Source organism: Indicator indicator, chromosome 3 (assembly GCF_027791375.1).
Source record: "Indicator indicator isolate 239-I01 chromosome 3, UM_Iind_1.1, whole genome shotgun sequence".
In the NCBI taxonomy this organism is placed as follows: Eukaryota; Metazoa; Chordata; class Aves; order Piciformes; family Indicatoridae; genus Indicator; species Indicator indicator.
This window is the reverse complement of record NC_072012.1, coordinates 10,064,842-10,077,572: the sequence shown is the minus strand read 5'-3', so window position 1 is coordinate 10,077,572 and position 12,731 is coordinate 10,064,842. Positions and strand designations below refer to the sequence as shown.

General features: G+C 50.1%; 1 protein-coding gene across 1 annotated transcript in view; it reads right to left on the bottom strand.

Annotated features, from left to right (window-relative positions):
- Window positions 1–1,837: 1,837 nt before the first annotated feature.
- PPP6R2 (protein phosphatase 6 regulatory subunit 2) overlaps window positions 1,838–12,731 on the bottom strand; it is a 55,835-nt gene continuing 44,941 nt past the window's right edge. The window contains exons 22-23 of the mRNA XM_054399635.1: window positions 3,491–3,646; window positions 1,838–1,971 (exon numbers count right to left, since the gene is read on the bottom strand). Of these exons, the coding sequence (XP_054255610.1) occupies window positions 1,920–1,971; window positions 3,491–3,646 (208 nt within the window). The 3' untranslated portion in view covers window positions 1,838–1,919. The remainder of the gene's footprint in view (window positions 1,972–3,490; window positions 3,647–12,731) is intronic.

Below are 12,731 nucleotides of genomic sequence, written 5' to 3'. Positions count from 1 at the left end.
CACTCCCTCATTACCCACAGGAGGATGTATCCAAGAAGGAGCTGCTGGGCTCCCAACATGCCAAGCTTTAACCCCACTTTCTACCCAAACTTTTGGACTACTGAAACAAGTGGTGTTTGCCATCTGACAGGTGGTTCCAGCAGACAAAAGCAGACCCAGACCTCTCTGCTTAGGCTACAGAAAGAGAAGAGAAGAGCTGGAGAACTGGTGGTGGCCACCTGGTGTTCCCAACCTGAGCCTGCCTCTGCAGGTGGCCCAACACCTACACCCGTATGATCGATATGCACAAGGTCTGGGAACAAGCTCAGCACAGAGGCCAGCACCACCTGGTGCACAGCTGGGTCTGAAACCAGCATGGTCTTCACAGGAGCAGGTCCTTCAGCCTGCACTGAAGATCCTGTGCTCCAGACTCAAGCAGACACCTTCAGCTGACCTTGCTCCCAGGCAGTGTGAGTGCTCCCAGTTGCTTCTCCACACTGCTCTACTCTCCTACCCCAAGGCAGTGGTATGTGTCCTCCTCATCCAAACTCAGTTTGAGTCCTCCTCACCCAAACTTCTCCAGGACCTGGGGAGGAACAGGAAGAGTCCTATGCTGGGGCCTTTCTGCTCTCCCAACACTGTCATCACAAGGTACAAAGTGCAAAAGTGTTGCTGTTCCTGCATCCAGTAAAAACATTTAAAACCAAAAAACAAAGAGAAAAGGATCTCCAGAACCATGTGAAGGTACATCAAGTCTCCAAGAAAACAGCCAGCAGACACCTGGTGACCTCTTTGTGCCACATCTGCTCTCCTTCCTGCACAGCATCAGTCCAGTGGATCGTGATCCTCTCAGTTGGCCACCAGCACGCTACCTTCTTTGTGTGGTCTCCAGCCAACAGAGAGGGATGACAGCTGAGAAGCTGGGTATGGATGGCTTGGACTTGAAGAAGCCCAACTGCTACCCGAGCCCAGATTCTTCAGTGAGCTGTCCCCAAGACAGAGGAGAAGAGCACCCAAGCCCAAATCCTTCAGTGACCTGTCCCCAAGACAGAGGAGAAGAGCTTTGAGCAACTTGAAGGCCAAAACCTCTTGGCTGTCCAAGAGTTTCAGCATCACAACAGGTCAACAACTCAACCTCTCTGGCCTGGGACAAGATCATTGACATCCCACCCCACCCCACCCCAACTATAAATTCAAAGCCCTCCCTGCTCCACCACCCCCTTTTTTGAAGTGTTTGCATCTCCTCCTCCTCTGCAATGTTTCTGGTAAGGCTTTTATTGCTATACAAAAGCGGTGCAAACGCTGCCCTCAACGACAGCTTCCAGCAGGAACTTTGGTCACACGACTTTGGGACTTCTTGTGCAATGTCCAAGTCCCCCTCGTTAGACCTGCTACCTTTCTGAAGAGAAGCTGAATACTGTGTGCAAGAAAAAACAGGACTCAACCCCAAATAGAAACAAACAAACAAAAAACAACAACAACAACAACAACAAAAAAAAAAACACCCAAGGATTTTCAGGGGGGAAAAAAGGGAGGAGAAGGAACTCAAATTGGGCAGAAGGCTTGCTTGAGGAGAACCTCATCACCATTCCTTGAGGAGAACCTCATCACCATTCCTTGAGGAGAAGGAGAACCTCATCATCATTCCTTGAGGAGAACCTCATCATTCCTGTGACGACTTCAACAGCTCAATGCTACATTTAGCCAATGCCAAGTGTCTCTTCCAACCAAGATTGGTGGGTGTCTGGTCCTGAACGCCAGCAGCTCTCTCTCATCAATGCAGCATTTATTAAAAAATAAAATTAAAAAGGAAAAAAAAAAAAAACCAAAACCAAAAAACAAAAACAAAAACCGAACCAAAAAAAAAATAATAATTGACAAATTGCATCACCAGGGAGCAGCCTGGCCTGGATCACACACGTCCCATGGCGTTGGCTTCATCAAGCAGGACCATTTAACGTGGCTTCAGCACAGGGCAAGGCTTCTTCTTTCCTGAGGAGAAAGCCAAAGAGGACCATTAGAGAACCATGGAATCATTAATTCATAGACTGGCTTGGAAAGGATCTTCCAAGATCATCTAGTTCCAACCTCATGGCACAGGTAGGGACATGTCCTACCAGAGGTTAGAGGGTTGGGACTAGATGACCTTTAGAGGTCCATTCCAACCCAAACCATTCTATGATTCTGTGATTCTAAGAGTTGGTTGTTCAAGGTCACATCTTACCTGGCTTTAAACATTTCCAGGTTTGGAGCCTCCACAACAGAATTAGAGAATGGTTTGGGTTGGAAAGAGCTTTAAGAACTTGGAGTGCAACCATTAACCCAGCACTACCAAGGAGTCACAGCACAGAAGGGTTTTGGTTGGGAGAGACCTTCAAGATCACCAAACCCAGCAGTTAACTGCCAGAGCACCACCAAACCATGGCCCTCAGCACCACATCTCCAGGGCTTTGAAACATCTTTGGGGCTGGGGACTCCACCACTGCCCTGGGCAGCCTGGGCCAGACCTGGACAACCCTCCAGGGGCAGAAATTGTTCCTCATATCCAACCTGATTCTCCCCTGGGGCAACTTGAGGCCATTTCCTCTTGTCCTGCTGCTTGTTCCTTTGAAGAGAAGAGACTGACCCACCAGGCAACTTCTCTGGACAACCTGTTCCAGTACCTCATCACCCTGTTTCTTCCTAGCATCTCATATCTCAATCTAGCTTCTTCCAGGTTGAAGCTGTCATCCCTTATCCTGTCTCTCCATGCCTTTGTCAAAAATCCCTCTCCAGCAGCCCCCTTTAAGTCCTGAAAGTTCACCAGAATGTCCTCCTGCAGCCTTCTCCAGGCTGAACAACTCCAACTCTCTCAGCCTGGCCTCAGCAGACAGCTTCCAGCCCTCCTACCATTGCTGTGGCCTCCTTTGGTCCTGCTCCAACAGGTCCATGTCTGCTGTGCTGAGGACTCCAGAGCTGGCCCCAGCATTGCAGGTGGGATCTCAGCAGTGGAGCAGAGGGGCAGAATCCCCTTCCTCCACCTGCTGCCCACACTGCTGGGGATCAGCTCTTAGCAGGTTGGGTCTGAGCTCTATCCAGACATTGCTCATTGCCCCAAGGAACAAGTGAAACAACCAGAGGAAATGGCCTCAAGTTACCCCAAGGTAGAATTAGGTTGGACATGAGGAACTATTTCTGCCCCTTGAGAGGTGTCCAGGCCTGCCCCGTGCTGCCCAGGACAGTGGTGGAGTTCCCATCCCTGGAGGGTTTCCAAAGCCATAGAGATGGGGTGGCAGACGGCCATGGTTTGGTGATGCCCTGGCAGCGCTGGGTGAAGGGTAGGACTCCATCATCTTGGAGCCCTTATCCGACCTCTACTACTGTGAGGTCACAGCTACAGCTCTACCCTGTAGTACAAAGCACTCCGACACCCTCCAGAGGTGTAACTTTGACCAGGGGCCGATGGTTCTCAACCACATTCAGTGACCTGGTGGGAACCAAAGCTGGCACTGGGGAGTTGTGAGCACCTCACCTGTCTTTTGTGGCCGTTTCCGTGACAGCGGTGACGACAGCGGCAGTGTTCTGGCGCTCCTCTGAGCGCTGGGCCAGGTTGTTCAGGGCCTTGGATGCTTTTGTCGTGGCGACGTCGGCGATGCTCAGCTTATCAATGACCATGCAGTCCGCCTCGCTGCGTGGGGACAAGTCAAGATCATGTTAGAAGGTCCACAAAACCTTCCTCCTCCTCCTCTCCTACAACTGGTCACCAAAATCCCGGAAAGATGAAAGGACTGAAAAGAAATCGGGATTAAAAAGCAGTGGTGGCATCCTGGAGGCTGAAAGTCAACAAGACAGTCAACGAGACTTGCCTGGAAGTCAAGACAACCTACCCAGAATTCAACAGGACTTGCCTGGAAGTCAAGACAACCTACCCAGAATTCAACAGGACTTGCCTGGAAGTCAAGACAACCTACCCAGAATTCAACAGGACTTGCCTGGAAGTCAAGACAACCTACCCAGAATTCAACAGGACTTGCCTAGCAGTCAAGACAACCTACCCAGAATTCAACGAGACTTGCCTAGCAGTCAAGACAACCTACCCAGAATTCAACAGGACTTGCCTAGCAGTCAAGACAACCTACCCAGAATTCAACAGGACTTGCCTAGCAGTCAAGACAACCTACCCAGAATTCAACGAGACTTGCCTAGCAGTCAAGACAACCTACCCAGAATTCAACAGGACTTGCCTAGCAGTCAAGACAACCTACCCAGAATTCAACGAGGCTTGCCTAGCAGTCAAGACAACCTACCCAGAATTCAACGAGGACTTGCCTAGAAGTCAAGACAACCTACCCAGAATTCAACGAGACTTGCCTAGCAGTCAAGACAACCTACCCAGAATTCAACAGGACTTGCCTAGCAGTCAAGACAACCTACCCAGAATTCAACGAGGACTTGCCTAGCAGTCAAGACAACCTACCCAGAATTCAACGAGACTTGCCTAGCAGTCAAGACAACCTACCCAGAATTCAACGAGGACTTGCCTAGCAGTCAAGACAACCTACCCAGAATTCAACGAGGACTTGCCTAGCAGTCAAGACAACCTACCCAGAATTCAACGAGGACTTGCCTAGCAGTCAAGACAACCTACCCAGAATTCAACGAGGACTTGCCTAGCAGTCAAGACAACCTACCCAGAATTCAACGAGGACTTGCCTAGCAGTCAAGACAACCTACCCAGAATTCAACGAGGACTTGCCTAGCAGTCAAGACAACCTACCCAGAATTCAACGAGGACTTGCCTAGAAGTCAAGACAACCTACCCAGAATTCAACAGGACTTGCCTAGCAGTCAAGACAACCTACCCAGAATTCAACGAGACTTGCCTAGAAGTCAAGACAACCTACCCAGAATTCAACAGGACTTGCCTAGCAGTCAAGACAACCTACCCAGAATTCAACGAGACTTGCCTAGCAGTCAAGACAACCTACCCAGAATTCAACGAGACTTGCCTAGCAGTCAAGACAACCTACCCAGAATTCAACGAGACTTGCCTGGAAGTCAAGACAACCTACCCAGAATTCAACAGGACTTGCCTAGCAGTCAAGACAACCTACCCAGAATTCAACGAGACTTGCCTAGCAGTCAAGACAACCTACCCAGAATTCAACAGGACTTGCCTAGAAGTCATTAAGATGCCTAGAAGGCAACGAGACTCGCCTGGAGGTCAGTGAAATGTCTGCAAGTCAGCAAGTCTTGTCTACAAGTCAACAAGATGCTGTAAGTCAAGACACCAAATAGACACAAGCCCAACAGTTCCTCAAAGGCATTCCCATTTCCCCCAACAAAATCCAACCTAAGAGCCCCCCACGTATCTCCAATGCCTGCAAACCAGATGTTCTACCTCCCTCTGCAACCACTTCTGCTGGTGTGCTCTTCTACACACAACCATGGAAGACAGACAGGAGGAGGATGCAAATGTGAAGGACCTTTAGACAAGAATGAAAGTTTAGAGGGTCCAGAAAGTCGAGCTTACAACTGGGGACCAACAAACCCAAAGCAGACTGCAGGTCTTGGAGGTTGTCAGTACTAGGACACAGCCCAGGCTGGAAAGGAGCTGAGAAGACCCTCTGGTCCAGCCTTTGGTGGGAAAGGCATCCTAGAGGAGTTGACTCCCCTGCAATTGTCTTTTATTGCCCAGCGTCACCCAGGAGATCTCCAAGCTCCTTAGATCGGTTTTGGCAAAGCCTGTTTGTGACCTCAGAGGTTCCTAAGGCTGATCTGCTCTACAGGCATGACCCAAGTCACACCTGGATGCTTCTGGAAACACCTGGAGAAAACTTCAATTAAAGGATAGGACCTAAATCCTGAGGAAGCAAACCTGAGCTGACTGGAAGGCCATGGGTGAGTTGGCTGGGTGGCCATGGATGATCTCCAGCAGCCAAACAGGGTCAAATTAACTCACTTTCAGCAAGGCATTAGAAGATAGATTCCCGTACCTGAGGGCCAACGCTTTCAAAGATGTCTCCTCTCCCTACACCAGAACATCTCAAACCCTGACCAAGCAATAGAGCTGTGAGCACAAAACCTCCAGACCCTCTCCACTGGCACTGAGGAGATCAACATCTCTAAGTGGAGAAGTGGTTTTGGTGAACATCTCTAATTTTTGCCTTCTAAGGCAGAGGACAAGCTTGGATGTGGATGATGTTCAGGTTCCCCAGGTGGTGGAGACCCCATCCCTGAAGACATTCAAGGTCAGGCTTGATGGGGCTCTGAACAACCTGATCTAGCTGGACATCTGGGGATGGACTAGATGACCTCTAGAGGTCCCTTCCAACCCAAGGCATTCTATGATGTTCCTCAAAGTTTTAGTGAGGAACATCACTCCAGTCCTGTTTTCAGGAATGATTTCTGAGAGCAAGCAAGAGACATGGAAGGAAAGCTCAGCAGATGACCAAGATGGAAGCCCATCACCAGCTGCTGGTGGAGGTTACCAAGTCCATATAATCACAGTCTGGAAATGACAACCTGATGGAGATTGTGAGGCCAAGCTTCCGTTTCTGTAGCTACTTTTCTGTGCATCTTGGAAAAAAACAACATGAAAACTGGGCTTGAAACATTCAGCTTCCTGAAGGACTAAGAGGCTCTTCAGAAGAAATTCCAGAAGACCAACAGAAAAAAAAAAACCACCAACAACAACAAAAACTTAAGAGAAGCTGTTGGAGATAGATGAGACAGCAGAAAATTGACTCAAGCTATCAGAAACATTAGGAGATGACGACTTCCCACATGAGAAACTGCAGCTCAGGAGGTTTCCATCCCCCAAAGATAAACTTCAACTCAACCACTAAAGTTTCCATGACACAAGGAGTCCCATGGTATGAAGACCTGAGGTTATCTGACCACCAAAGGGGTGGTAGAAATTAAACTCTCCTCACTCATGGAAAAGCAAAGCTGGACACGCAAACCTCTGCAAGAAGGACACTTAGTAACAGGGTCAACCAAACCAAGGAGGTTGTGGGTGGAACACAAAATGACCCAGGGAGGAGGGGTCAGAACAACGTCCACTTCTGCCCCAGAATGAACTCCCCGACCTTGAAATATTTTCCAGGAGTGTTCCTCTGCTCAGCTGATCTTAGCAGCTTGGCTGTAGCCCTCAAACACACGTGTTTGATCTGACTGCCAGCTTCACCAGTCTCCGTAAGACCCCAGCATGGTGGGGTAGGAAGCGACCTCTGGAGCTCATCCAGTCCTATCCCCCTGCTCAAGCAGGGTCACAATAGCCAGGTGGGGTTGGAAGCTCTCCAGACAAAGAGAATCCACAACCTCTCTGGACAACCTGCTCCAGGACTCCACCACCCTCACATCCAACCAGTTATTCCTGATGGAACTTCCTGGGTTCCAGCCGGTGCCTGCTGCCCCTTGTCCTGTCACTGGGCACCACTGACAAGAGTCTGGCCACATGCTCTTGCCCTCCACAGCTCCCGTAACTCTGGCAGAGCATTGAGCAGATCCCCCCTCAAGCTGCTCTTCTCCAGGCTCAAGAGCCCCAGGTCCTTAAGCCTTTCCTCCTCACAGAGGTGCTCCTGGCCCCTCAGCAGCTTCCCAGCTGGAAACTACTCTCTCCAGTAGCTCTCCAGTCCCTCTGGAACTGGATCTGGTTCTCTAGATGTGGTCTCACCAGGGCAGAGTAAAGTGGCAGGAGAACCTCCCTTGACCTGATGGCTACACTCTTCTTCATGTCCCACAGGAGATCCTTGGCCACCTTAGCCACCAGGGCACATTGCTGGCTCATGGTGACCTTGTTATCTCCCAGCACTCCCAGGTCCTCCTCCATGGAGCTGCTTCCCAGCAGCTCACCCCTCACCTGTGGTGCTGCAGGGGGTTGATCCTCCCCAGAGATAGGACCCTCCACTTGCCCTGGCTGAACTTCCTGAGATTCCTCTCCCACAGCTCTCCAGCTTGGCCAGGTCCCACTCAGTGGCAGCACAGCCTGATGGGGTGTCAGCCACTCCTCCCTGTTTGATACCATCAGCAACGTGGCTGAGGTTCCACAATGTCCTTTCATGCAGGTCATTGACAAAGCTGTTCAGCAAGACCGGACCCAGCTGTGACCACTGGGGAACACCACGAGCTCCAGGTCTCCAAGTGGACCCTGCACCACCACTAACAACACTCCATGGACCCAACCATGTGTTTATGTGCTCCAACCCTGACTGGGTAGATGGCAGGGATAGAGTGGTGTCACCTTCTGAGAACAGAACTATTCCCTCATCATGTAGTTAAGATAAGTGAACGAAGGTCACCAGCCTCTGTATCTACTGCAGACTCTTCTCAGTGAAGCTCTGATATCTCTCAGATTTCCCACTCCAATCCAAAGCCACTTTAACAACTTTTCCATGAGTCTGCCTCTTTTTTCCCAGTGGACAATGCACCCAACACAAAGAAGCTTGTAGATGCTACCTACAGCCATGCCCTCTAGATCTTCCCACAGGAGAGCTTGGACAATTCCCTTTATGTTCACCAAGTTCAACATGGTGGCCAAATTCTGCTGGTTAACCAGCTCCCAAGTTTGTAAACATTGCTCTGGAGGTCACTGCAGAGACTCCTCTCTTTCTACAAGCCCTTCAAAGCTGAGATATCTAACCACCATCAGTGCACAACCTGAATGGCCAGATTTGTCAGTCATGGGAGAAGGTAAGCCTAGAAGACATGATCTGCATGGATCTGTGTGTCTTAACAGTCCCTGCATCTTCATCTCTAGAATGCTTGAATGTAGTCTGGATAAATAAGGAGAGAGCCAGAAGGTCTCTCCTCAGCCTCCTTTTCTCCAGACTCAACAACCCCAGGTCCCTCAGCTGCTCCTCATAAGTTCTCCAGACCCTTACGCTTGTTCTCCAGACCTTCTGCAGCTTTGTTGCTCTTCTCTGGACCTGCTCCAGCCTCTAAATGTCCTTCTTGGAGTGAGGGGTGCAAAACTGACCCCAGGATTGCAGGTGTGGCCTCAGCAGTGCCCAATCCAGAGAGATAATCCCTGCCCTGCTCCTTCTGGCCACACCATTGCTGATCCAAGCCAGGACGTCGTTCCACTCTTCCTGGTGGAATCTTGATCCACATCTCATTGCCAAAAGGTCTACAAAAGACTCTACTGGAGGCCCAAGCCATCAAAGAGCTTTAGGGGTTTGGGGAAAGAAAGTTTGGCACTGAGTGAAGCAACCTTAAGAATTGATTTCTACCCACCTCTGAAGCTCCCTGGGATACTCTTTAGATATCCTCTAGCCTCTTTAGGACACAGAGTCGTGGATAACCAAACCTCATGAAGACTCACTAAGAAGAACACAGTGCTAGAAACAAAGCAAGAGATGCAGAAGCATTCCAAACACATGGATCATGATGAGCTCACAAGCAAGGTCTTCAAAAGCAGGTTGTGGAAGCGTCAAGGGAAAGCCAAAGCAAGAGGTGGTGGAGTAACCACACTACACCTCCACACAGCTGTTGGCTGTTCATTAGACCAAGTCACACCAAGCAGGAGGTCTGGCTTCCAAACTGATTTGCCAACACAACACCTGAGAAGGTCCCACTGAGGCAAATTACCACACTAAGTGTTCACAGACTCCTCCAATCCCAGCATGGTGAGGAGGGAAAGGAGCTCTGGAGCTTATCCAACCGCCCTGCTCAAGTAGGGTCACCCACAGCAACTTGTATAGGGTCACAATGGCCAGGTGGGGTTGGAAGCTCTCCAGACAAGGAGATTCCACATCTCTGGGCAGCCTGCTCCAGGGCTCCACCACCCCCTCAGCCAACCAGTTGCTCCTGATGGAACCTCCTGGGTTCCAGCTTGTGCCCATTGCTCCTTGTCCTGTTGCTGGGCACCACTGACAAGAGTCTGGCCACATCCTCTTGCCCCCCACAGGTCCTCTGGCTCTTGCAGAGCATTGAGAAGATCCCCTCTCAGGCTGCTCTTCTCCAGGCTCAACAGCCCCAGGTCCTTCAGCCTTTGACTGGAAAAGTTCTGTGGTGAACTGGGACCTCAGAGGAGTCCCTTATGGTGGTTTTCTTTGAATGAGCATACATTGAGATGCAACCTAATGGCACCAGCTGCTGCTGTCCTGCTCCATGCCCCATGCCCCACACCATGCTCATTTCCTCTCATCCTCTCTCTAAAGCATCCCAGCAGCTCCTCAAGTTAGGCAGCAAAGGGTGACACAAGCAGGACAATCACTTCTCATGCTGCTGTTCCATGCTCATCACATGCAAGGAGGAACCCAACCTCATGCAAGACCAACAGCTGGCAGGCAGGGGGAAGAAACCTAGATCCTGACATGGGAGAGCTCAAAACATCCACTGTGACAACATCAGCTCCACCCAGCTGAGACCCTGGAGAATGACCTTCTCTGCTGCACCCCAATTCCTTGGTCAAGCCAATGGCCACCTTGCCTGGACACCCTCGGTCCACCCAGCGCTGAAGTGCCAGGTGGGACTTCTGCCAGCTGCTCTTTCTGAGCTACCTCAACAATTTATAGTCTTTGGAACTCAAGTTAGGTGCTGCCATCCCAGAACCACCTGTGATCAGAAACAAGAGGACACTTCTCTGGTGGTTCTACAGAAACTGTGGGGGAGGAACTGCAGAAATTCCTGCTTATGCTGTCTTATTTTGGCCTCAGGTCTAAGGACATCATTGCAGCACCTACAGAGTTTGTCTCCAGAGCTGGTGGACCTATCAGCTCAGAGGTGGTGCCACCAAACAGAGAAGGAATATATGGTTTTAAGAGGTAACCACTACTATCTCCAGCTAAATTCCATCCTTCCTTCTAAAATTCCTTCTTCAGTTGCTTCTCCAAGCTAGCTGGGTAAGGAGGCACCAGGGAGAAGGGGACAGTGAACATCAAACCATTAAAGAAAAAAAGAAGGACAAGAAGAAAAGATTAAAGGGGAAAAACCCCAAAACATCTGATGTGAATAAACAAAGAGAAATGAGAAGTGACAAACATCTCAAGCTCACAACCATCACCAACAGATAATGCTGGATGTTCTCATGTCTTCTAACTGCAGCTCATCTTGTAGTAGATGACCTTTAAAGGTCCCTTCCAACCCAAAGCACTCCATGATTCTATCTTTTAAGAAGCTGCTTAGAAACCTCACTTAGAATCACAGAATCATTAAGGTTGGAAAACATCTCCAAGATCATCGAGTCCAACCATCAACCCAACACTGCCAGGTCCATTTGAACAACTCAGAGAGAAACAGAATCGTGGAATCATTTTTGTTGGAGAAGATCTTTAAGATCATCCAGTCCAACCATTCTGTTAACTCTACCAAGGCTGGTGCTAAACCACAGCCCTTAGCACCCTATCTCCACAGCTTTGAAACCTCTCTAGGGATGGAGACTCCACCACCTCCCTAGGCAGCCTGGGCCAGGTCTTCGAGAACCCTTTCAATGAAGAAGTTTCTTCTGATGTTCAACCTAAACCTTGCCTGGGGCACCTTGAGGCCATTTTCTCTTGTCCTGTCACTTGTTCCTTGGGAGAAGAGACCAACCCAGACCTGCCTCCAGCCTCCTTTCAAGGAGCAGCAGCAAGCCGAAGGTCTCCCCTCAGCCACCTTTTCTCCAGACTCAACAAGCCCCAGCAGGTCCCTCAGCTGCTCCTCACAAGTCCTCCAGACTCTTCTCTTTCTTCTCCAGACCCTTTCCCCAGCTTTGGTGCCCTTCTCTGGATATGCTTCAGCCCCTCGATGTCCTTCTTGGAGTGAGGGGCACAAAACTGACCCCAGGATTACAGGTGTGGCTTCAGCAGTCTCCAGTCCAGGGGGACAATCCCTGGCCATACCATTACTGATCCAAGCCAGGCTGCTGGTGGCCTTCTTGGCCATCTGGCCAAATACTTCAGCTGAGCTTTTACATTTCTTCTGTGGTTGTCCAAAGCTGGTTCAACACTCTACACCTGAAGAGCAAGCAGAGAGACACAGAATTGGACTTGTTTCCTCCCCAAAAGTCCTGCTCACACGTGGGGAAAGCCCACCACAGGTAGGTTTCATGACCCTTTCTCCTCTTATCCAGAAGGTGAAGCACACCATTTCAGCAACTGCATCTTCAGCTCTAGCAAAGCCTCACAGGAAGTCCTGAGCCTTACCACTGATGCATGCTCTGAAGAGCTTTGAGAACATTCAGCCAGTTCCATACTGGCATGGCCTGTGTCTCCTGGACCACTCATGAACAGCTTCATGATTGCTTCATTACCACAGCAGAAAGCCCTGCCTGAGAGCAGCCTCTGTGGTATCAACACAACACAGAGCCTCCTGTTTCTGAAAGAGGAGGAGACTTCCAAAAGTTTGTGAAAATGGCATCATTAGTGGTTAAACTTGAACAAGAGATGAGGCCATGGTGAGTCACCAGCTTAGAGACACCACACAGCTGCCAGTTCCAAAGCCTTCAGTCTCTGGAGACTGGGCACGGAGAATCCTGCAATCTCAGCATGGTGGGGTGGGAAGGGAGCTCTGGAGCTCATCCACTCCAATTGCCTGCTCCAGCTGGGTCACCCACAGCAGCTTGCACAGGAACACAATGGCCAGGAAAGGTTTGGAAGCTCTCCAGACAAGGAGACTCCACAATCTCCCTGATCAGTCTGCTCCAGGGCTCTAATGTCCTCACAGCCAACAAACTACACCTGATGGAACCTCCTGGGTTCCAGCTGGTGCTTGCTGCCCCTTGTCCTGTCACTGGGCACCACTGACAAGAGTCTGGCCACATCATCTTGTCCCCCATAGGTCCTTTAGCT